Source organism: Zootoca vivipara, chromosome 10, assembly GCF_963506605.1.
Source record: "Zootoca vivipara chromosome 10, rZooViv1.1, whole genome shotgun sequence".
Taxonomy (NCBI): domain Eukaryota; kingdom Metazoa; phylum Chordata; class Lepidosauria; order Squamata; family Lacertidae; genus Zootoca; species Zootoca vivipara.
Window position 1 is genome coordinate 32,825,804 of NC_083285.1, and position 24,461 is coordinate 32,850,264.

The window sequence follows — 24,461 nt, forward strand, 5'->3', positions numbered from 1 at the left end:
CTCTTACAGAATAGGTACCATCATTCTGAATAATGTCTGGAAATTCTGCTTGAGTGGACATCAAATATAACAAGGAAAGAAACCTAGTCATTATTTTGGACAGTGCATCCTTCTGTTCCTCAGAAGGGGCCAAACTTTGCCTGAACTTCATTCCAAATATACTGAAAATAATGAAATCACTTTTCTACAGGGCTGGTAAGGTTTGGTTGGAAAAAGGAGATTCTCTATTAAAAGACAACCAAGCTATTATACCTTTAGTTACTGCTGCTTCTATTTTGGGAAATATGCCGATACGATAGCAATGTGTCAGCAGGGGCATTCTCACTGAGAAATGGCCATTTTATTTGCAGGTTGGAATATAAAAATGAGACACGAACAGTTTGTCACTTTGTGGGTTCACGCTTCATTTCTGACATATCATCCGTATGGAAAAAATAAAATAAAAATCATTTTCGATCAAAGGGGGAAATGAACTCAAAAGTGCAAACGAGCAGATAAAACATTGTTCCTGTCCATAATCACTTTTATGCAACTTTTATTTTGCTGTGACGCATAAAAAAATGATTAAATAACCAATTTTTCAATTAGCAGTGGAAAATACTAGTAAATCATTATCCGGTGGGGAAGATAGGCTACATTTCAGACAAATGAGCTCAAATTTAGCAGAGGATCATACTGGAAGAAATAGGAGGGGGGGTGATTTTTCTGATTACTCTTCCTCCTTGAAGCTCAGTTCTCCTTGAATATCTGCTACATCTGCCAATAAAAATGAAGGCTATAATCCCAACCTCATTTACCTGGGAGTAATCTATATTAAATTCAATAGGATTTACTTCTCAGTAGGCATGATTAGGGATTACACTGTAGGCCCTTACTCAGATGTTTAGTCTTACTGAGTTCAATAGGATTTACGCCTGGGCAACTGTGTACAGGATTGCTGCCTCAAGGACCTAAAACTGAAATTTCTGGTTGATAAGTGCTTTCCTGGGCAATGCTTTAAAAATGTATTTCTTTCCCCTAAGATTGTAAGCTCTTTAAATCACACCAGGTCTTCAAATAGCACCGGATCTTTTTAACTATGATTTTATCTGTTCTATTGAACAATCATCCACACATATATTCTTGCTGCTGAATTTCAGCTCCATGCCTCCACCCAGTGGGGTTTCAATGATAAGGGATGAAAACCAAAAGCTTCTGAAAAGCAATTATGCTGCATTTAAAGCAGGAACAAGGAAGCTGAAATAGTCTTACTTCCTCCCTAAAACAGGACAGGCACATTTTAAAGTTTTATTGCAGTAGATAATCTTTGCAAGGTGGTATTGTAACTATGAATATCTATTTAAATAAATTAGTAAATGGTTGCTTTTTGCAGCTAGGGATGGACAAATCTGGCAATTTCTCTTTCTCCATTTCTCATTTTTCCTGTTTCAATTTTAAAAAAAAAGTCCCAATGAAAACTTCAGCATTTTAGTATGCAATTTTTCCTAATACTGTATACACTTTTGCAATAGCAACTTTCCCTTAGCCCCCAGTGGTACAATGGTCAGTGAGTCTGCCTGTTAGTCAGAAGATTGGTGGTTTGAGCCCATCTAGGGACGGCTATGGGCAGGATTCCTGCATTGCAGGGCATGGGCATAGCCAGGATTTATGTTAGGGCGGGTGGGACTTTTGTTGGGGGAGGGCAGAACCAAGTTATCTGTAACTCGATTGGTCAGTTAGGCAGTTTTATTTGTTTAGTTGATTTTTTTGGGGGGGGGGGTCAGCCTGGCTATGCCCATATAGCTCCCCTGGCTATGCCCATATTGCAGAGCTTGGATTAAATGACCCTTGTGATCCCTTCCAACTCTAAAATTCTAAAGGAACGGCGGGCGAATTTTGCAACACAGTACACCCAACGCACCACTCAAGTGGTATTTAAAAAACTACATTCGTAGCTAGAATTACTATTTCTGTATCAGATAAATCTGCCATTAGGTGTCATACAAGTTATCACACAATTAATTTCACAGTTGACCAGCAACGGATGCAAGAGGAACACAATGTATCAGTTCATTCATGTTTTAAGCATATATCCTCTACATCAAGCATCCCCAAACTTCGGCCCTCCAGATGTTTTGGACTACAATTCCCATCTTCCCTGACCACTGGTCCTGTTAGCTAGGGACCATGGGAGTTGTAGGCCAAAACATCTGGAGGGCCGCAGTTTGGGGATGCCTGCTCTACATACAGCAAGTCAGAGGGCAAATCCCCAGCTGACGTCTCCTCCTTTTTCACCATACAAGCCTTGTAATAATGTTGTTGTTGTTGTTTATTTTATATATCAGTGTTTTTTTCTAAAAAAAAATGTTTAGAGGTACAGTACTCTCATTTTGACTCAAGAAAATCACAATTTTATCGATCAAATTGGGGAAAAAAAAATACAGTAAATGGACAAAAGTACAAAGATTAACAAAATGTTCAGGAGTATGCGTACCCCTGCATACCCCCAGAAGAAAAGCACTGATTATTCTTATTACTTATACCCTGCCCATCTGGCTGGGCCTCCCCAGCCACTCTGGGCAGCTTCCAACAGAATATTAAAAACACAATAAAACATCAAACATTAAAAGCTTCCCTAAACAGGGCTGCCTTCAGATGCCTTCTAAACATCAGATAGTTGCTTATTTCTTTGACATCTGATAGGAGGGGGTTCCACAGAGCGGGCGCCACTACTGAGAAGGCCCTCTGCCTGGTTCCCTGCAACTTGGCTTCTCACAACGAGGGAACCGCCAGAAGGCCCTCGGCACTGGACCTCAGTGTCCGGGCAGAACGATGGGGGTGGAGACGCTCCTTCAGGTATGCTGGGCCGAGGCCGTTTAGGGCTTTAAAGGTCACCACCAACACTTTGAATTGTGCTCAGAAACATACTGGGAGCCAATGTAGGTAATTCAGGACCGGTATTATGTGATCCCGGTGGCCACTCCTAGTCACCAGTCTAGCTGCCCCATTCTGGATTAGTTGTAGTTTCCAGGTCAACTTCAAATGTAGCCCCACGCAGAGCGCATTGCAGTAGTCCAAGCGGGAGATAACCAGGGAATGCACCACTCTGGCGAGACAGTCTGATTAAAGGTGTGTGCGTGGTTTTGTCCTACCTACATGGGTAAAACTTAACACACACATGAAACTTAACACTCCAGGCCTGTGGTAGCCAAATGAAAGCAAAAAGGCAGAAACATAACTTTTTCATTTTTTTAAAAAAAGTATTTTTATCTCCCCAATCTAAGAGCTACTTCACATTGCTCTTTTTATTGCATTGACAACAGGGAGCTTCAGTGATCAAACCTGCCATTAAAGAAAGACCTTTATCTCCATATGTGTCATCTATCATTGCACAACCAAAGTGTTGCAGGGCCCACAACAGACTTGGAAGGAGGATGAACAGGATTAAGATGTTACATTTGTGTAAGAGCGTCATACAGCAAAAGAAGAAAAATCATTCCATGGATTGACTCCGCTTATGTACCTATCTTCTTTGATTATGCTATTGACAGAACCACTTTACATTATCATAAAATCAATACATATTGTTTTGCTTCCCAATAAAACTCGTGTCAACCAGGCTTTTCGTTATGAGTTAGTGCTTGACGGCAACACAGCTATTCATTAATGTAATAAAATATCAGTAGCCTTCATCCATAAATCACACTTCCAACAATTATATACTAAGTGAGATTGAATTAGGAATAGAGTGTTTGTTGTGGTAAACAGTGTGATGTCCATTCTAAGAATGCAAGTGAAGTAACAGCTGGATGGAAAAAAAACCAAGACCATAAGAATTCAGAGATTTTAGCTAAAATTAGACCATTGCTGGTCTAATGCAGATACATGTATTTATTTTAAAATACTAGTAGAAAAATATGATACCCAGATTTGCAAGTTCAGATAGTTTGAAAACAGATTTTATTCTGGTACTTAAAATACTTTCTTCATAACTTAGTACACTTTACCAAGAGCCCATTCTCTAAAATCAGGTTTTCCAATACTGAGGAGGGATAACAAGTTTTATAATCTTAAAGACTCATTTTTGTTTGCACCTGTAATAAATAACAGTTTATGGGTTTTTCTGTATTTTTTGAAGGAGGTACTCCATTTGTAAGTTTAGATTTGGCTGTCCTTTTCTTGTCTTTTTACTTAAAATTTTATAAGCTTCCATTTTCTTCTGTTTGTAGAGTTTTTGAGCTTTTTCTATTTCTTCTCTTCTTTTTATGGCTGCCTGAAATAATGAAAAACACCCAAGTAATTAAAAGAAGTATAACTTTTATACTTTTTCTAGAAATTGGTACACACACACACACACACACACACACACACACATACCAATATATATATGCAAATTGCAAATCTCTTTTTACAGGTATATATGCTAGGAAAATAAACGGTGATATCTAAAAAGATTTGTTCATGATACAAACTCTTAATACCTCCTTCATTTGTTCCAATGCTTTTAGTGTAAAAAATAAGTAATCAACACAGTTTAATGTTTAATCAATTATTTTATTCTATTTTTCTGTTGGAAGCTGCCCAGAGTGGCTGGGGAAACCCAGCCAGATGGGTGGGGTATAAATAAATTATTATTATTATTATTATTATTATTATTATTATTATTATTATTATATCTAATAAAGTACAAGGTTGCCTTTCTGATACAGAGGGAAAGCACATTTGCTTGCGTTATTGCATTGTTCTTCATGGTTAGCACTACAGTGCAGCTGTTTGAGAAGACATCAGACCGGTGGATCCCTTGGGCATGATGGATGACAGCAACAATTGGGGGAAAGAAAGACATAGCATCTTACAAGGACAGGAAGAACCACCATGGACAGAATAACACACAGGAAGAACAAGGATATAGTGTGAGTTCCTCATTTACAGTTTTATAAATCATTTAATGTGTCAACACAAACAGATAAAACAACAACCCTTGTTGCTAAACTCTCACCTCTTCCCACTCTTTAAAGTGCTAACTTTCTATGAGAAACTTAAGACTTTGTTTAAGGCTTACCTCTTTTTTCTTCTCTCGTTCGGCTTTTATTTTCTCATATTCTTCTTTTGCTTTCTGGTTTGAGGTTTTCGTTTTAAATTTTCGATGAACCGTGTTGTACCTGCATTAGACGAACAAACCAGTGATTAAAAGTATTGATTTTTTTATTAGTGCAATTATACTATTTGTGTAAATTTTGCAATTCTGAAAAGTGCAGCAACAACAGGGCTGTCCTGAAAGGAGTCTATTGCTCAACTGCCCTACAGAACTGCTTTTGCCAACACCACCTTTCAGATAGGCAGCACTGTCTGCTATTCTGCATCTATCATGTTCAGAGTAATTATTATCTACCTATAAATCCGATTTAACTATTTTGAGCTGCTTGAGATCTATTATGTTTGAAAAGTGGTTTGCAACTATTAAGAAAAATGCATATGTATTCATGTAATTTCCTTATATATACCATAACTGAGGATTTATTCCCCAAGTTTATTCTATATAGCCAATGTGGTGCCTTACAGTTCCTATCAACCTCAGCAAAAATTGTCAGGGATGCTGCAAGTTGCAGTTCAAAACACAATAAAAGGCACCATGTTGGCTACCACTGCCATAAAGAATAAGATTCAAGCTCTCCAAACCCATAGAATAACTTTTGCTTAGCTGGGCAAACATAGGCTGTATTTACTTGAAACGTATTTTACTTCATTAGAACCAGAATGATCACAAAAAAGGGAGAACTTCCTTTTTTTCTTTTTCAGTTATTTGCTCCCTTCCTCCAATATCTTGTTTAGCCATAGGGAACACTCTTGGAATTGATTGACTGGTTCTCTCTTAACCAAATATGGTCTTTTTAATGGACTACTATCTGAATCAAGATTTGTGATTTGTTTGAGTCAGTATTTGATTTTCAAAATACAGTACACCATACTCACATTATCTACAATAAGGTAATATACGCATGTACTACCGTAAAAATGTACTTTATGTTGCACGTCAAGAGCAGGGCTCTGTTCACAAAAGTAAATGTTTTGACAAATTGTAACTTTAGGAAATAAAATCTCATTCTGAACCAGGAGTGAAGAATCTGTACCCTTCCACCACTTCTAACTATTGGCCATACTGACTTCTGCTTATGGGAGCAGGTTCCACACTACAGATTTCTTATATACCAACTTGAAAGCCTGGCTCCATACTGTTTGCTCACAACCACCAAAACTGGATAAATGAGTATTAGCCACATGTGTCTACTTGGTTACGGTTTTAACCTTGTTTTAAATAGATTTGCTGTTTCTGTGCTTTTCACTGTTTTTCATTCTCTTATGTGTAAATCACCATCAGATGGTGGTTTAGGAGGTTTAGGACAGGCATCCCCAAACTTCGGCCCTGTTCTAGCAGGTGTTTTCACAGCATTTTAGTTCCATTCAGTGTAATCTTTCATTTTCTAAGCTTAGTTCAGTGAAAAAGGTAGCAACTAGCAGTAACAGCATATAAAATAGTTCAGCTGGTGAGGGTTTGGGTCAAATTATAGTAAATTGTAAACCTTCAGTGGCTGTTACTATTTTTATCCTTGATTTATTATTGACCTCCTAAACCAGGCATCCCCAAACTGCGGCCCTCCAGATGTTTTGGCCTACAACTCCCATGATCCCTAGCTAACAGGACCAGTAGTCAGAGAAGATGGGAATTGTAGTCCAAAACATCTGGAGGGCCGAACTTTGGGGATGTCTGTGCTAGAAGAATAACCTAGGCCAGTGATGGTGAACCTATGACACGCGTGTCAGACGTGACACGCAGAGCCCTCACTGCTGGCACACACCCCATCAGCCCATTCGCGCTGTTGTTGTTGTTGTTGTCCCCCACCCCCATTTGTTCTCACGCTCCTCCTCACGCTACAAGCTTGTCTTCGCTATTAAAACCCGGATCCTTTTTTGCTGTTGTTGTTCCTGGTAACCAGAGATTGGTTTTTTAAACCTTTCTGTGCTGTTTTTCTGGCGCTTTGGCAGACGATGATTGGGTGTAACAGCGTTCATTTTTAACCCGTTCTGTGCTGGGTTTTTTTGGCGCTTTGGCAGACTATGTCGGTGCTGCATGTTAGTTCCAGCGAAGGTATTATTCATAATTTATTTCTGTTCTCTTCCCCCCCCAAAAAAACGCAGCAGCTTTGGGGCACGCCCCCCCCAAAAGCAAAGCAACTTTTGCACCCCCCAAAAAAACCTCCAAAACGTTGGTCAGCAGCTCCCCCAAAAAAGCTCAACAACTCTGGGCACTTTGTGATAAATAAGGGGTTTGGGGTTTGGTTTGGTTAAATAATTAGTTTTTGGTTTATTAAATACACTTATATATTACAATTATACATTTTTGTTATTTAAACTATAAATATCGCGAAATTATGGTTTTTTTTCTCAGAGTGACACACCACCCGAGTTATGCTCGGTTTTTTGGCGAATTTTGACACACCAAACTCAAAAGGTTACCCATCACTGACCTAGGCTCACCTTTAAAAAGGAATTATAGGATAAAAGCAATTCCCAAAAGGTTTCTTACTTTGTGGTCGCAATTTCCTCTTCTTTTGGTACAGAAGGGCGATCATTCCTAGGCTTCTGTTGTTTTTTAAGCATTTCCTCTTCAGCTAAGTAAAGATGCTTCAGGTGTTCTGGGTAATCTTCTTTGTACTCAATGTTCTTCTGAGAATTGGCATTGCTTTCCTTTTTAAGCAATTTCTTGTAGTCACGTTGGATCTTTTGCTTTCTCCAAAAGGCAAAACCCTGACCTATAGACACCAGAAAAAGATGTGGAATAAGAAAAAAAAGTGTGATTAAAACTTCAAATGTTTTAACATAACACTCTCTTTTACTAATGTTTCTTCCAGATGATCTTTGAAATAATGCTCCATCTTCTCTTGAAGAACTGAAGTTAATAGGGTTGACTCGAATGTTGAGCAAGCTGACTTGCTCATGTAAAAGAACTTAACCTTGCTCTCCACCCTTTCTGCGAACTCCTCTCTGGGAGCCCTTGCTTTCACATGCTCTTACTAAATCATAGATGGGTTCCTGTGATGGGTGAATGTGATCACTGTCTCTTCCTCTGCAAACTGACTGAAGACCATGTTGGAAAGGCAGGTAAGGCCAAACTTTATACTTAACAGCCCTTACTAAGCCTGAAGTCCTAACTATATCTACTCAGAAGCAAGTCCAACTGAATTCCAAGGTGAGTAGGGTTAGGACTGCAGCCTAAGCTACGAGCCCCACAAAGCTCACTTCAAAGTGAACAATATTTAAATAAAATGTTTTGCCAGGATTTCACATTTTGAGGATATTATTATTATTATTTATTAAATTTGTATACCATCCTTCATCCAAAGATTGCAGGGTGGTTCATACAAGCCCATTTTAAAGGCGACAGAATATTAATTAGCCCAAGGCCTGGAAATACAAAAAACTTTTGCCTGGCACCTAAAGGTATGTAATGAACACGCCAAGTGAGGCTCCCTGGGACAGCACTCCACTGCAGAAAAGGCCCAATTGGTATTGTGGAGAAGGCACACAAAAGATGTTTGCAGGGTCTGGACTGGGTCATATGGGGAAAGGCAGTGCTTGAGATAATTACAGCCCTGGGCAGTTTAAGGCTTTATAGGTCAAGACCAGCACTTTGAATTGGGCCCAGAAACCAATCTGCAGCCAGGGCAGTCAGGCCAGGAACGGTTAAATTGTCTAGCACCGGTGAGCAACCTGGATGCCAAACTTTGCACCAGTGGAAGTTTCTGAACTGTCTTCAGTGGCAGCCCTACATAGAACGTGTTGCAAGAGTCTAACCTAGAGGATACCAGAGCATAGACAGCACTAGTGAGGCTCTCCTTGTCCAGGATGGGCCACCAGCAGAAACTGACAGAAGGCACTCTGCGCCACCGAAGCCACTGTCTCAGGTGACAGCAGTAGATCCAGAAGTACCACACACCCCTAACTCAAGACAGCCGCAGCCAGAATGATACCGTGGTCAATGGTACCAAAAGCTCCTGAGAAAGAAATCGAGGAGAATAAGCTCACATTTTCCTGCCTCTCGTGACAACCAAATGCATGGCAACGAAAGCCGGGCCTAAACCCTGGACGAAATGGATATCCAAACTTAGCCACATTCTTCCGACTTTTAGAAGACATCTGAAGGCAGCCCAGTTTAAGGAAGTATTTAATGTTTGACGTTTGATCGTGTTTTTAATATTCTGTTGGGAGCCGCCCAGAGTGGCTGGGGAAACCCAGCCAGATGGGCGAGGTATAAATAAATAATAATAATAATAATTCAACGTGCACCATTGATTCCAATGAATCTATTTAGAGTATGACAGCTGGTTATCGCCCAGTGTTTATAAATTAAAGTTTAAGGTCGCAAGTATAGGAGGAACGACCGCCCCCCCCCCGCCTCAGCTCCTTCCTGGCTGGTCTTACCCTCCCGCACGCTCCCTCGCACCAGACGCGGGTCTTTCCTCCACTGCCGTTTCCGACCCGGGCGAACCTGCGACTTCTTCTCCGCCCCAGCATCTTTGCTGGCGCCCGACGCCGCTCTCTTCCTCGCTACAGGCGCCATATGCAAACTTCCGCTCGGCTTCGTCGCGCGCCGATTACGTAATCCAACCGGCGACCCGCTTCTCTTCAGCCGCGGGAGTCTAAAGAGAAACCGCTGGCCTTTCCGTTGGTGCTCGATTCGCTTAGCCTGGGCAGGAAGCGCGAGAGCGAACGGGCGTCCTTGGAGACGGACAGGCTCTCCCAATCGAGCGCCGAGCCCTTCCTTTTACGCCTGAGCAGCTCAGCTCCATCCGCTTCGTCCCCACGCCAGCGATGTCGCGGCGCATCCGCGAGGCTTCCACGCCGGTTCCTGGGGCGAACCGCCCTCTTCCCCCGGAGCTGCCGGCGGAGACGGTGGTGGCGCGGCTGCGGGCGGTGGCGCGGTTCCTGGAACGGATGCTGCCGCTGTGCCGGGCCCACACGGTGGACTTCTACACTCGCGGCCTGTGGGAGAAGATGGTGGCGCTTCCCCCGGAGGCGGTGCTAGAAGCGCTGAGCGGAGAGAGGCTTCAGCAGCTCCTGGAGGAGCCGCCTCTGCAGCGCCCCCTGGAGGAGGCCGCCGGTAAGCGCCTCCACGCCGCTTAGAAGGCGGTGGGCGGGGGTGGTGGTGCTTTCCACTGGCTATTAACATTTGCCATTACTGTATTTTATTATTTGTTTACGGATCTGTGTGCCCCGCCTTCTTCCAACAAGTGAACTCAAGGCGTCTTACAGATAGAACCCATGAAAGAGACAGAGATACTAAATGTTATAATAATAATAATAATAATAATAATAATAATAGTAATAATAAATTTATACCCCGTCCATCTGGTTGGATATAAGATCATGTATATATCCTAAATGTTAAGATCATCGACACACACACACCTGTCGATAATCTTAACATTTAGGAAATGAAATTAAACATCGTCGTTGAATTGCAATTAGATGCTTATACATTCAGATATGTATATGATATATTTACTAAACTTGATCTTAGCCCAAAGGCTGAGAAGCGACGTACGGCATTGCTTTCAATGAGACATTTGCATTTATTGAGGCACATTGGTTCCCAAACTCCCCACCTCCATGGACAACTTGGAAGTTTTAGGGTTGCCATACTTTGAAGAATACAGTACAACTTGGAAGTTTTAGGGTTGCCATACTTTGAAGAATACAGTGGTACCTCGGTTTATGAACACAATTGGTTCCGGAAGTCTGTTCATAAACCGAAGCGTTCATAAACCGAAGCAAACTTTCCCATTGAAAGTAATGGAAAATGGATTAATCCGTTCTAGAGGATGAAAAAAACCCCTAAAGCAGCAATTTAACGGAGCGCTTCCGTGGCTGCAGCCCAGTCGCGAAAGCGCTCCCCGGCCTCTAGGTAGAGAAACATCAACTTTAGGCACTTTCTCTCTCTTGTGGCAGCACCATAAGCTGCTTTACCTGAAGACAGGAAAGTTCTCAAGTGGGAGAAGCCAACTTTGTGTATTTCCAAACCAAAAATGGGTGTGAGGTCATATGACATGCACATCTGGTTAGTGCCAGGACCAATTGCCATTTGGTTCCTCCCAGAAGCTCCCCTGCCCATTCATCATTTTTTTTCCTTTTGTACCACACACCTTTTTCTGAGCTTGTTTGCAGGCACTGTTTTATTATTCAAAGTCTGTACCTTGCCTATATATATATACGTACTTTTAAAATGAAAATACAGTATTTTCTGTAAATGAAAATCTCATTTAAGCCATTCTGAGGTTTCTGAAGGATGAGCTGGATAGAACTGCCATAAATAAAGCACCTTATTTTTACTTCTCCCCCCAAGCTGCTGAACATTTCTGCCATGGGTGAAAGAAGTCTGCTTTTGTTTTTGAGCAGAGATTGTCCACTCCCATATTCCTACCTCGCACCCCCCGCTCTTCATTTTTCAAATTTTCGCTTGCAAAAGGAAAGGAACAAGATGCTGACCTTGAAAAGACTAGAAATCAGCAATCCTTAACAGTTTATTGACACTGTTGATTTCTGTTTTGTTCCAGCTGGTATTGTAGGAGCTCCTGCCATAACTGTAAATTGAAACTACAGATTAACTCAGTGTGTAACAGAACTGGATCTAGCTGGTTTTTAACACCCCCCCCAAAAAAAAGACAGAAACAAATATATATGCATTTTCATCGCCAAAAGGACATTTTATGTGTTAAGGTTACATAATGGCTAGTTAGGCATAGGCCATGTGTGTGTGTGTGTGTGTGTGTGTGTGTGTGTGTGTGTGTGTACACACTACACACACACACACACATATTCTAGCAGTGTCAAGCTGTGACTCTTGTCTCCAGTTATCAGAATCCATACTGCGATGTGCGAAAGATGAGGTGACAATATCTATTTGTGGGTATCCAGTTTTTGTTGGATTGCATTAAGCTTTGTAGTAAAGGAGTTAGCCCTCTACAATTAATTACAAAATTAATTGCATTTCCTTTTTTACAGATATCTGTGAGTTTTACGACATTTTCTGTGAAAATTCTCAGAGGCTGGTCAACGTGCAGGCTTTTGCCCTCGCTGCTAAATATTACTCCATGTCAAACCTTGGTGTGTGTATCTCCTTAGAACAGATGCTAAAAGCACTAGAAAGGACACAGCAGCCAAAGTCAGGTAAGTTATAATCTTGGAATCTATTTTCATATCTCCTTAAAGCTTTCTCCTTCCTATTCACCTATTCTTGTTTACACGCATTATGTCATTCTGGATTTCTTTTCTAAGCAATACAGAAATCTTTAAAACATACACAGAGCACAGTCCTTTATATGTCTACTCACTGTCCCACTGTGTTACGTGAGGCTAGTCTTACTTCCAGGTAGAGCTGGGCTAAAGTTCGGTTAGAAACTTCTTCTGGCATGTTTAGGATGTTTGATGAAGGTGGAACATCTTCCATAGTTGGAGAGAAGGGACAAGCATCTGGTTTGGTGGAGGAGAATGAGTAGGGAGTACGCAGAACACAACACAACACACAAGGTGATCCAAAGGCAAGTTAATAAAGAGACAAAAGCACTTGATTTGATTTAATTCAAATCGATTGAAATAACAATTGAAATCACTAGTCAGTAAGACTTGATTTAAATCATTTCTTTTACAGATCTTGCGGATATAATCTTAATATTTACAACCAGATGAAGATTTCATTTTTGGAATAATACATTTTCAGAGTATTTTTTTACAGTTCTATAAAAAATAATTACTGACTTGCACAATTATTACACAAAGGTCCCAATACTTGTGGAGTATTCTGCTCACAAGGTTGCACTTTCATTTTTACTGCTTCACACTTAGCTACTTGTGCAGATCTATTCCACTCCAAACAATCTGTTCATTGAACCCCTTGGAACTTAGCATTTAAGAGGTAAGGGGTTGATTCTGTGTGTATAAATTTGCAAAGGAGCAAAGGGATTAAGTTTTTTTCCTCAGCTTTATATGTGTATTTTATTTTTTAAAAATCCTGTGAAGAAAAGGCATGCTATCTCTGCAGACCCAAATTCACACTTTTGAGAACTGCAAAAACAAGCATTTGTGATAATATCTTCTTGTTGGAAAGAAAGGTCCCTGCTTCCAGGTAAGTGCATACAAATGCAACCCTAGTCATCACATCAAACTTCATTACTGGGGCATCCTACTTTTTTTTGCAACAATAGTGTTTATTTTATTTTATTAGTCATACCCTTGGCTGTGTGCGTTTTCTTATATATTCCCAGCAGAACATCTTGCTTTCTTTTCTTTGAAGAGTTCTCTCTGAATTTCACATATCAAACGGCTTTTGAAATCCTGTAAGTTTCAAAACTTAAGTTTCAAAACTGGGAGCTACTTCTCAAAAAACCGAAAGCAATCATAGCTACACTGAGCCAGCATAGTTAGTCGCATGGTCCAGGAGGGCAGCCATAGTAATATCACATTTAGTGCTTCATATGTCTAGGTCCCTCATTTTCAACTTCACACTCAAATTTTAGCTGCCACTTGGCAATTGGGACCACTTTACCTTGGTTTATGTTTTACAACTGCAGACTTTCTTCCTATCTCAGTGTGCTAAAACTTGCATAGTAGAGACAAAACTCACAACCATTATAAATGGGGCACATAATTGTAATATAATCTGAAACCGTAAAAATAGAACAAAACTGAATCGAGAATAAGTTCCTTGTATTTAACAACATTAAAAGAAACCTATTAAGTTGAATGGAATTGCTTGGCAGTCACCTGGTGAGGCCCAATATCCAACTTCAGAGTTGTAATATGGTCTTTTCATATGATCACTGGGACCTTTAAATGTTGAATGTTTTCCAGACATTCCTAGATTCATTTCTGTATTTCAGAAAAGAGGCACATCTGTTAACTGTTGAGAAATGTTCTTGAACAAATTGCATTTTTCGAAAAAGAAATGTCCACAAAGAGAGGAATGTTATAGCATTCAAACATATTGTTCTTGAAATTCTTTCATCTGTTTTTTATGATTTTCCTTATCAACATAAAAAGAAAAATATGTCAGAGATATTGCTTTGAAGAGCTACAGAATCTGCTTCAGAAATAACCAAAATAACTTGGAAACATGCTACCCACTTCTAGCATTACATTTACAAAAGTGTCTTTTCCCCTCTTAAAATTAAATTGCAGCTGTTTGTATATCTCAGAAGAGCATTGGCCTCATAAAATATCAATGGTGCTATGCAGTGCTTAAGCCTTTGAGAGGCTCCTGCTACCAAAACATCTTTAAACTGTTTCCTTCAAGTATCCATGATTTGTATTTTAAACAATTAGCAGTCAGGATTTCTCTGTACAGTGGAACATCGGTTTATGAACACCTCGGTTTACAAATTTTCGGTTTACGAACGCCGCGGACCCATCTGGAACGGATTAATTCACTTTCCATTACTTTCAATGGGAAAGTTCACTTCAGTTTATGAACGCTTCAGTTTATGAACAGACTTCCGGAACCAATTACACCCATGCTTCGGGTCAAGTACGCTTCAGGTTGAGTACTCCGCGGACCCGTGTGGAACGGATTAATCCACTTTCCATTACTTTCAATGGGAAAGTTCGCTTCAGTTTATGAACGCTTCAGTTTATGAACAGACTTCTGGAACCAATTGTGTTCATAAACCGAGGTACCACTGTATTGAAGGAACTCATATTTGGGCATGATATTTGGTGTTACTATTTCACCTTACAGACATTACATTATTGGCTACTTTCCGATCAAAAGTTCAGTGCTCTTTAGAGGTCCCGACCAAAGAAGAGTGGCAACTCAAGTTGACAGAATAAGCACAGCTTGCAGACTTAACGTATAGAATAAGAGAACAAGAAGATTGGAAAAAGTTTATTGAGTTTATTGAGCCTCCGCTCGTGTCCCTTTCGCCCAATGTCTGTGGCAAGCCAGGAAGTAACCGCTGGGTTTGCCGCAGTTGGTGCATGCGCAGAAGAGGGCAATCACCGCCTGCGCACAACGGCGCCTCTCCCAGCGACCCGTTTCGACTTCCGGACGGGCCTCCAGAACAGATTGTGGTTGTTAGTAGAGGTTCCACTGTATATGGAAAATAATTATGTACAGCTGAAAACGCTGGCAGCATTAAGATAAATTCAACAGTGCAAATAAGTTTCGATGCATGCAATAATGGAAAACTGATTAGTATAGGGGTTTTTTTGTAAAATATGCAGGGATTTAAGATATATAAAATGAACCATGGAAAGAGAAGAAGGGAAGTCATTGATATCTTAAGGAAGTAAAATGAGTATTTGAAGTCGTAAAACAGAAAATTTAATAAAAATTGTTTTAAAAAAGAGTTTGGTGCTCTTTCAGACTTCGTGAAATCAGCTAGGTGAGCAATAACTAATTTTATAACATCTGATAAGTACCTTTAATCTAAAAAACAATGAACGTGAGGAGGAGCATTTCAGCGTATTGCTGTTACTAACATAATTATGTAGGTGACTGTAGTGAGCCTTGCTCCATTATGGATAACTGCACATACAATTATTGGGGGGGGGTATTGTGGTGGTTAGCAGTGCATTTAATGCAAATATAATATTTGCTATCCTATTGTAGGTGATTTCTTTAAATGAAAGATCTTCAGTAATACTCCCCTTCAAAAATTATTCCAGCTGAATAGCCAGGATTGAAAAAGCCTGTTGTGCCAGCAGGAGATACTTCTGCATGCATTTTGTGTAGGGATTTCTGGTTTTCCTTCCCAACAGCAGCCTTTGAATCCAGCTTTGATAACGTTCCCTAAGCAGCTTTTGAGAAAATTCAGGGGCCTCATTCTGCATGCATCTTGTTGGATCCCAGCCAACGTTTATGGGAAACCTAAACTTTAATCAATCTTTTCTTTTGACTACATCAAAATGTGATAGCAGAACACAAAAATGACATGGCTGGCTTGTACCTTCTTTGAATTTTGTTCGTCAGTATTAACTTTTTGTGAGCTGATAAAATCTGCTGTATGATGACAGCTCTTGACCATACTGCCACATGTTTAAATGCACAGCAGGTCTCAAGATGGATTACTAGTATCGTTGGGAAACAATGATGTTAACTCTTCATTCCTTCATTCTTTAATTTTTAATTTAGCAAATCTGCTTGAGAATTCCTTAGTAACTGTTTTGTCTTCTGCTGGATTTCATTGCATAGGATTTTAATGCTTTTTTGTTATTTTCTCCTGTTTGTATTGGAAATTTCCCCTCTCTTGTTATAATAAAAATAATTTGAAAAAAGGAGCAAATCAACATGGTGAACACTTTCGAACAAAATGGCCCGATGTGGGGTGTCACTGACATAAGTTTTTTATTAACAAATTTTAGTTCTTATTATTTTGAATTATCTAATTTATTTGAGGAAAATCAATTGGTCCTAAGCAAAACTGATATTTACTGATAAGAATCAGTAAAATCAGCTTTTCAGAATTGGTGTATAATTGGTTATGCATTTTCTAAAAATAAATCAAACCCTTCTAATTTAATTGCATTTTATGTTGATCAGAAGTAGAGATAAAAACGGATGACTTCATGAACAATAAGAAGTCACATGAAGTGCAGCTGATGTCGGAGTTAGTAGACAGCATTGCAAAGTATTACGGCCTAAACCAGGTAGGAATTCTTATGATTTCATATTGTGTACTTATTTTAAAAAGTAAAGTCATGCTTGTTCCAGTTTTGGACTTTAAAGCCAAGACCCATAGCCTAGCTCCAGCCCCTTAGGGACAATGAAGGCAATCAAGAAACCATTGATTTTAGATTCAGTTCTCTGCAGGTTTGATCAAACACTTCAGCAAGAGTCAGAAGCCAGAAATGTGGATGTACAAACTATACATCAGGACCATGGACAGAGTACAGTAGTCCAGCCAGAAAACAGGTAGGCTTAGATATAGCTCTTGTGCTTTTGGGAGCCTGTTGAATATTTGGGGACTGCTAAAGTGGTGCTGTGGTCTAAACCACAGAACCTAGGGCTTGCCGATCAGAAGGTCGGCGGTTCGAATCCCTGCAACAGGGTGAGCTCCCGTTGCTCCGTCCCTGCTCCTGCCAACCTAGCAGTTCAAAAGCACGTCAAAATGCAAGTAGATAAATAGGTACCACTCCAGCGGGAAGGTAACCGGCGTTTCCGTGTGCTACTCTGGTTTGCCAGAAGCGGCTTAGTCATGCTGGCCACATGACCCGGAGGCTGTACGCTGGCTCCCTCGGCCAGTAAAGCAAGATGAGCACCGCAATCCCAGAGTCGTCCACGACTGGGCCTAACGGTCAGGGGTCCCTTTACCTTTACCTTTAAAGGGAAGGGGCTTTGGACCCAACATGCACTCCCACGAGCAGAAGAACCGTAGGCAATACTGCTACTCCCATGGCTGTCCACTGGTGCAGGAGACCTCCAAGTCAAGAATAGGCTTTGCGGGCTCTGACCCTGGGATGTTTCCTATGGTGGCTGAAAATGTACACATTTCCCCAGCATTTCCCTATCAATATCAGTTCCTGGCATTCCAGGTTATAGTGATTGATGTTTTAACTTGGTTTTATTGCGTTCTTCTTTTGCAATATTTTGTTTTAGCACAACCCTAGGTACGTCTACTATGAAGTGAGTATAGCATTGCACTGCAAGATTAGACAACTGTCTGTGCGATTTGACGTCTGATTGCAGTAATTGCAGAGTTGGAAAAGGGCAACCAAAATGTTCGGGGTTTGAAGAGACTCCCCTATGAAGACGGGATGCAGTGTTCGGGACTTTTTGGTTTAGAGCAGACACCCCCAAACTCAGCCCTCCAGCCTCAGCCCTCCAGCTGTTTTGGGACTACCATTTTCATCATCCCTGACCACTGGTCCTGTTAGCTAGGAATGATGGGAGTTGTAGTCCCAAAACAGCTGGAGGGCCAAGTTTGGGGATGCCTGGCTTAGAGAATAGGCGAGTAAGAGGTGACACGGTAGAAGTTTATAAAATTATGCCTGGCCTGGAGAAAGTGGGTAGAGAAAAGTTTTTCTCCCTCTCTCATAAAACTAGAATTTGTGGGCAATCCCGTGAAGCAGAATGTTGGAAGAATCAGGAGAAATAAAAGAAAGCACTTTTTCACACAGCACATAGTTAAACAGTGGGTGTCACTCCCAAAGGAGGCAGTGATGGCCACCAGCCTACATGCCTAGAAGAGGATTAGATAAATGCATGGAGGAGAGGGCTTTTGATGGCTACCATCCATAACTGTCTTCACAGAGGCAGTAATGCTTCTGAATAGCAGTTGCTGGAAACCACAGGAGGGGAGAGGGCTCTTGTGCTTGGGTCCTGCTTGCAGCTTTCCCACCGGCATCTGATTGGCCACTGTGAGAACAGGATCCCGGATTAGATGGTCCATTGGCCTGATCCAGAAGGCTTTTCTTACAGTCTTAATGGTAACCCAGACTTTCTACAATTTGCACTGAATATAAAATAGAGACTTCTAATGCCAATAAAGGTATTTGTATTGTATTGTAAAATAGAGGCTGTTTATGATTAAACGTTTTAGTCAATCAATGCATTGTAATATTGCATTGTTTCCTCAGAATTGCAAATCCCTAAATGGCCTTTTGGTTACACTGGAATTAATATGGGGGTGGTGGATAAAAGCACTCCCTGGTTTTAGTTAATGGAAAAAATGCAAGACTTTAGGAGAGATTTTTCATATTTGATTCTTTTCAGCCCTTCTCATAAAAGTATGCCAAATATAATTAAAGTGTAGCGCTATGAAAAACACAAACACATGGTTTACAACAGTACATATCTTTTTAAGAGGGCTCTTTTTAAGAGACTCCAGTCTCTGCCCTTAGTTTCAACTTTTTACCTGCGATGTATAATGGGTGGTAGAAGATATTGTGATGGTATGGTGGTTGGTTGTATAGCAAAATTAAAGTGCATACCGGTATACTTATTTTGAAAACTATTACTTTCGAAGTTAATCAACAGGTATACTATGTTTTTACCAAAAATGTTTTTTAAAAAATTCAAGTTCATTGTCTGTTTTATGAATGGCTGCGTTTTGGATGCCTTGAGATAAAAAAAACAGGGATCCTGTGGTCCTCCAGATGTTTTCGGTCTCCAAATACCATCACTCGTAGCCAGTATAGCCAGTGTTCAGAGATCATGGAATTACAGTCTTCACAACATTTGGAGGGCCACAGGTTCTTCTTCCCTGTTTTAGATGAAGAAAATCATTGTAATAGTATTTAATATTACACTGAGGCATAATCTAAAAGAAATATAATACCTTTTCTCTACAATAGCATTGAATTGTGTTGGGACCAAGTCAAGGGGTTGTTTTACATGTAGTTTGAAGTATCTTGGAAAGGACCTCCTGGCTTAGTTAGCGCATATGCAAGCTAATAAACAAGAGGCAAGAATAGTATCAGGATCCATAAATGGATATCTTTAAGCCCATTTCATTAGTCAATCAAAGCGGCCTGGTTGCCACAATCCCCTGGTTACTCCCACACTGCTCCCAGTGATATGCAGGGTTAGGGGGAATTGTGTGACTATGCATCACACTAGCAATGTACCCCGTAACACAATAGGTTTTGCTAGTATGGTTTGTAATTGCACGGTCCACCAACAATAGTCCTACCCAGTTCTCCACATGGAGAAGGAGATTGTGGGACTGTGTTGCTAGCCCCATCCCCAGTATCATGCATGGCACTGACTCTGATGCCTGGATAATTTGAAGGGACACGGATGGCACTGTGGTCTAAACCACTGAGCCTCTTGGGCTTGCCGATTGGAAAGTCGGCAGTTCAAATCCCCCTGACGAAGTGAGCTCCCGTTGCCCTGTCCCAGCTCCTGACAACCTAGCAGTTCAAAAGCACGCCAGTGTAAGTAGATAAATAGGTACCATTGCGGTGGGAAGGTAAACGGTGTTTCCATGTGCTCTGGTTTCCATCATGGTGTTCCGTTGTGCCAGAAGTGGTTTAGTCATGCTGGCCACATGACCCGGAAAGCTGTCTGTGGACAAACGGCAGCTCCCTCGGCCTGAAAGCAAGATGAGCGCTACAACCCTGTAGTCACCAACCTTAGTTGTACGTTGGATAGTTGTATGTTGGTACTGATGTTTGAATCAGGAAAGCTTTTGAATAAGCCAACTTCTCGTGGATGGTGTGGAAATCCAGGAGACAGAGTGATAGGCATTCACGATGCTGAGGGCAGGGCCAGCAGTGCAGTTCTTTGGTTACCTTCTCTACTCATAGGGCCGGATTCAACCAAGGAGGTCCACTGGTGGAAGCCTGCACAAGGAATTCTGCTAGTGCAATGTCCCCCCTCTCCATCCATGTCCCCGCAAATTGGCTCAGGGTGTGTGTGTCGGGAGAACATTAGAGTGAAAGGAAGCTTGTGCTTGTGCTCACTGAATTCCTCCCAAAGCTTATACATATGGAGGGCATCTAGTTAGGTCTTATTTGGGCAGAAGATGCAATCACATAATGGAAGCAGCCTTGCTCTATGCAAATAGAACCTTACTTGAAGCTTTAAGACTTGAAGTGTCTTTAAGAATCAGTTGTCCTGCTATAGCAAATGATTACCTTTTCTGGCTCCTGTCTAGGAACAATCTTTTTTTGTGAATGAGAAACCACAACTTGTTGAATGAGAGAGACTTTTCCCTCCGCCTGGTTTTCTTACAGTACATTTCAAAGACAAAATCGTGTATACCGTATGCTTGTGTTTGTAAATGTTCTTTGGCATTTACCAACACTTCCAGAACATGCGGATAGTCTGCTAGGTTTTAAAGCCAGTGATAAATTATACCTTTTCAAGTACTGGCGACTCCCTGTTTGGGTGTTGTGGGCCATTGTGCGCATCAGTGGTCAGGCATAATCCCGTTGTGCCAACCCCCCCCCCCATTCCACCTTATGGGGTCGAAAGTGATGCGTGTGTGATCAAGCGTCAATCATATGTGTGCAGAATAGTTACCGCCTGTAAATAAATGTTAATTAGAAAAGACCAAAATGTACCACTGATATATGGCAAAAGACTAAAGATCCAGTGCTTGTGCCTGTAGCAGGAAGGAAATTCTAGCCCACCAGCTGGGGAGAAACTAGAGAAGTGAATTGTCCAAGAAGGCAAATAAAGCGAATGATTTGCATCCTTCTGCAAACATCACCTGGAGTGCAGGTATATGCTATCAAGGTGCCTTACGGGGGCTTTGGCCAGTGGCATGCGGTGGTTGACCCCCCACGAGACTGTTGAATGTGATCCCTGACTGACAGCAGTGTAGTGGTGAAAAATAATGATGCGTAAAAACCAGTTGTGGTACACTGAACATGGCAGGAAACTGGAAGAAAAGCTTTTTGAAGAACTGTTTGCCATGGATAAGGTCAAGAACCCAGTCGCAGGTTGCCAAACTGGGAACTAAGTAGAATTCCTGTTGCCTGGTGGCTGACAGACATCCATAAGGAAACAGAAAGCACAAGGAAAATTAGACAAATGGAGAAAAGGGAAAGACTGAGCTGTATTGAACCCAGTTAAGTCCAAGTTCTGCTTACATAGCCAGAGAGCAGACTAAGGGGATAGAGTCCATTTGCCAGGCTCAGCCCCAAAGCCCTCAGTGAAGGGCCCACTGGTGGGGACGAGGCAAAGGCCTATCCCAGCTGCCAGCTCAATTGCATTCCCTGTCTCACATGCTAAGTAAACCAAGCTTATGTAATTTTTAATAATAATTCACTTCTAAACCATTTTCCTTGCTAACTAAGTTGCAGTGAATCTTGTAGCTTATAATGAGATAAAAACAAAACAAATATAAACTATAATAGCATTAAAAACCATCAGAACAGAACATAGCCCTCAATAAAGCTTTTTAAGTTTGGTCCTTTTAATATCTGTTGAATAGTACACATGCAGCCAGCTTTTGGACTGAAACTTTACTTTTGACTTGCCATTAAAATGTTTTGCCTTGTTGCATTAAAGTTTTTGCCTTGTTGCTTACAAGGACTGTATTTGGACATAGTATTTAACCCAATAAAGATTTCATTATGTCTTGGAACTTTCACTTTTAATAGTTTATTCTTGGCATTGCCTTTCCAAGTTGACTCAGTGGTATTTCAGTGGGGATTAGCTTTTTCCAGTGTGCTTTGTTTCAATGTGCTTAGCATAACTTTCATTGCACTTTTCAAAGGGACACAAATGTTCATTAAAAATGTATAGTGTTGACGTACATATGTGATTTCCTTGATTAAAAAGTTGAGTAGAAATGGCTTGCTGAGGTAGCACTGGCAATTTGACAGACGCTAGAGGTCAGTAAAGGACAGGCCATTATTATTTTAAACCTAAGCCTCATGTGCCTGTCAAAGAAAGGTTGAACTGCATATCGAAACCACAGCAAAGGTGTTGAAAGATCAAAGAGATTGTAAATTACATTAATATAGAGTGTTACGTTTCCACCAGTTGTTGGGAAATCATTTCATACATTCCTTTTGTCATAGTTGTAGATGAGAATATTTGGTGTAGATTTCACATGCTTGAGAAGGAAAGAGCGAGAATGTTCCCTCTTCTCTCAGACCTTTGTTTATATAAAATGGAAGATTCTGATATGAGATGTATTTTTGTATATAGAAGCATCAATCAGTTTCCCCCTTTGTAAGTTCTGTCCATTTCAAATACTTACATTTTGTAAAATTGATAACCATTTTTTCTATTGTCTGAGACAAAATTTTAAGTTTCTCAAACTAGGCTTGATCTTCATGTTTGATAGAGAGCTTTTTTTGGATTCAAAAGCACTTCCACAAAAACAGTGGGACATTCATTTTAAAATTAATATTGGAGGCTCTTTACCTGTCCATGTGACTTTTTTATACTCTTAATGAAAGCTAAACTGAACATTCATTCAAATAAGAACTTATTTAGCGGAGTAAAAGTAACTTTAATTGGCCGTGTTTTCTAATGTCAACAAGGTATGGTATAAGTATACAATAAAAACAGATTATAAGCACACACTTCTCAATAATAGCAGGAATTAGCATGGGGAAATCCACTTCCTGGAAGTCTGGGAGCAGCTCTTTCATGGTGATGAAAAACTCAAAATGAATTCCCCTGGGCTCATTCAAGTGATATTTTCCTCCCAGAATCTAACCTAACCTGGGACCAGGATTTGTTCTCCACTCATTCTGAGGATTTAAGTGAATGAATGAACCAGCCAGGACAAGAGAGCTGGTGTGTAAGGAGGGAAGAATATGTATACAACCTAACCTCAGCTGGGAGTTCACTAGATGGTCTTGGGCAAGCCACTGTTCTCTAAAGGTTTATGAGATCACATACACACACAAACACACACCACTTGGAACAATTGAAATATGATATTGAAATGCTGTTATTAAACATCATACAGTGCTTGAACGTAATATTTCCCCCCAATGAATACACCCACTCCTCTTGAAATTGAAGAGGTTTAGAGAGGGAGCACCTGAGCTCAAGACCTTCTCTTTGTCACTCCTCAGGTCCTACAGTAGTTAATTGTTGCCTGCAAATATGAGTATCTGCTACTTTTAAAAAGCTATTTTTGTTATCTGTGTTCTAGGTTATTGACCTGGGATCTGGAAAAGGCTACCTGAGCTCCTTCTTGTCATTGCAGTATAATCTGAAGGTTTACGGAATTGATTCCTCAAACACAAACACCCATGGAGCTAATGAAAGGAACAGGAAATTGAAGAAACACTGGAAAGCCTATCAAAGACGGGGAAGAGGAAATGTCAAAGAGCAAGTGTTGGAGGAGGCAAATGAAAGGCCACAGCAAGATAAAGGGAAATGTAAAGCAAATATCAGTGAAAAGCTCTTAAGTACTAATAACAGTCTTCAAAGTCAGGCCCAGGTGGCTGCTCCAGATTCCATTCTTTTTGAAACAGCTGATGTTTTCACAGACTCTGATAAGTGTATTACTAACAAACAGTATGAACTTCACTTGGGGGCTCAGCTGCAGCCCGAAGAGAGCAACATTCCAGAAAATGCATTTCTAAGTATTCTGCCTGCTGACGCTGTGGAAACTGACTGCTCAACCAGAAGTAATTGTAGGGAGCTCTGTGAAGAGGAGAAAGAGCGAAGGAAGATGGCTTCCCTTAAAGAGAAAGCAAGCCGGTCAAAAGAAGCCAACGTATATTCTCCATTAACGTCGTACGTCACTGCAGAAACAGAACTACGAGATATTGTTGAAGATCTGGAGGTTATTTTGCTTCTTGTCATAATCCAGGTTGCTTGTGAATAAACCCATTCTGCGATTACTTTTACAATCCTGCTAAGAGACAAGCAGCCTGCGTTTCCTTGCTGGGCACAGAGCGAAGTCTATCCTTTGTGGCCAGTGCGGAGACATGCTACTAGCCTCTCAGCTGGCTATTAAAAAAGAAAGAAAGAAAGTTCCTAAGTCAACTGGAATAGGAGGGGTGGAGTGCTC

General features: G+C 40.8%; 2 protein-coding genes across 2 annotated transcripts in view; one reads left to right on the forward strand and one right to left on the reverse strand.

Annotated features, from left to right (window-relative positions):
- Positions 1–3,922: 3,922 nt before the first annotated feature.
- CCDC59 (coiled-coil domain containing 59) lies at positions 3,923–9,705 on the reverse strand. The gene is made up of 4 exons (XM_035127306.2): positions 9,460–9,705; positions 7,565–7,790; positions 5,042–5,141; positions 3,923–4,252 (listed from the first exon to the last, which is right to left on the reverse strand). The coding sequence occupies exons 1-4, from the start codon at positions 9,596–9,598 to the stop codon at positions 4,091–4,093; spliced, it is 627 nt and encodes a 208-aa protein (XP_034983197.2). The 5' UTR covers positions 9,599–9,705; the 3' UTR covers positions 3,923–4,090.
- Positions 9,706–9,849: 144 nt separating this feature from the next.
- Positions 9,850–24,461, forward strand: part of METTL25 (methyltransferase like 25) — a 57,591-nt gene continuing 42,979 nt past the window's right edge. The window contains exons 1-4 of the mRNA XM_035127305.2: positions 9,850–10,138; positions 12,040–12,204; positions 16,571–16,677; positions 23,595–24,233. Coding sequence (XP_034983196.2) covers positions 9,850–10,138; positions 12,040–12,204; positions 16,571–16,677; positions 23,595–24,233 — 1,200 coding nt within the window. The remainder of the gene's footprint in view (positions 10,139–12,039; positions 12,205–16,570; positions 16,678–23,594; positions 24,234–24,461) is intronic.

What these genes read in the sequence shown, in the direction of transcription:
- CCDC59 (XM_035127306.2), bottom strand. Translation starts at nt 9,598, where the DNA reads ATGGCGCCTGTAGCGAGGAAGAGAGCGGCGTCGGGCGCCAGCAAAGAT. An exon ending in GCGAGGGAGCGTGCGGGAGG is followed by an intron (nt 7,791 to 9,459) that starts GTAAGACCAGCC and finishes TGGTGTCTATAG; the next exon opens with GTCAGGGTTTTGCCTTTTGG. An exon ending in AACGAGAGAAGAAAAAAGAG is followed by an intron (nt 4,253 to 5,041) that starts GTAAGCCTTAAA and finishes TCATTATTTCAG; the next exon opens with GCAGCCATAAAAAGAAGAGA.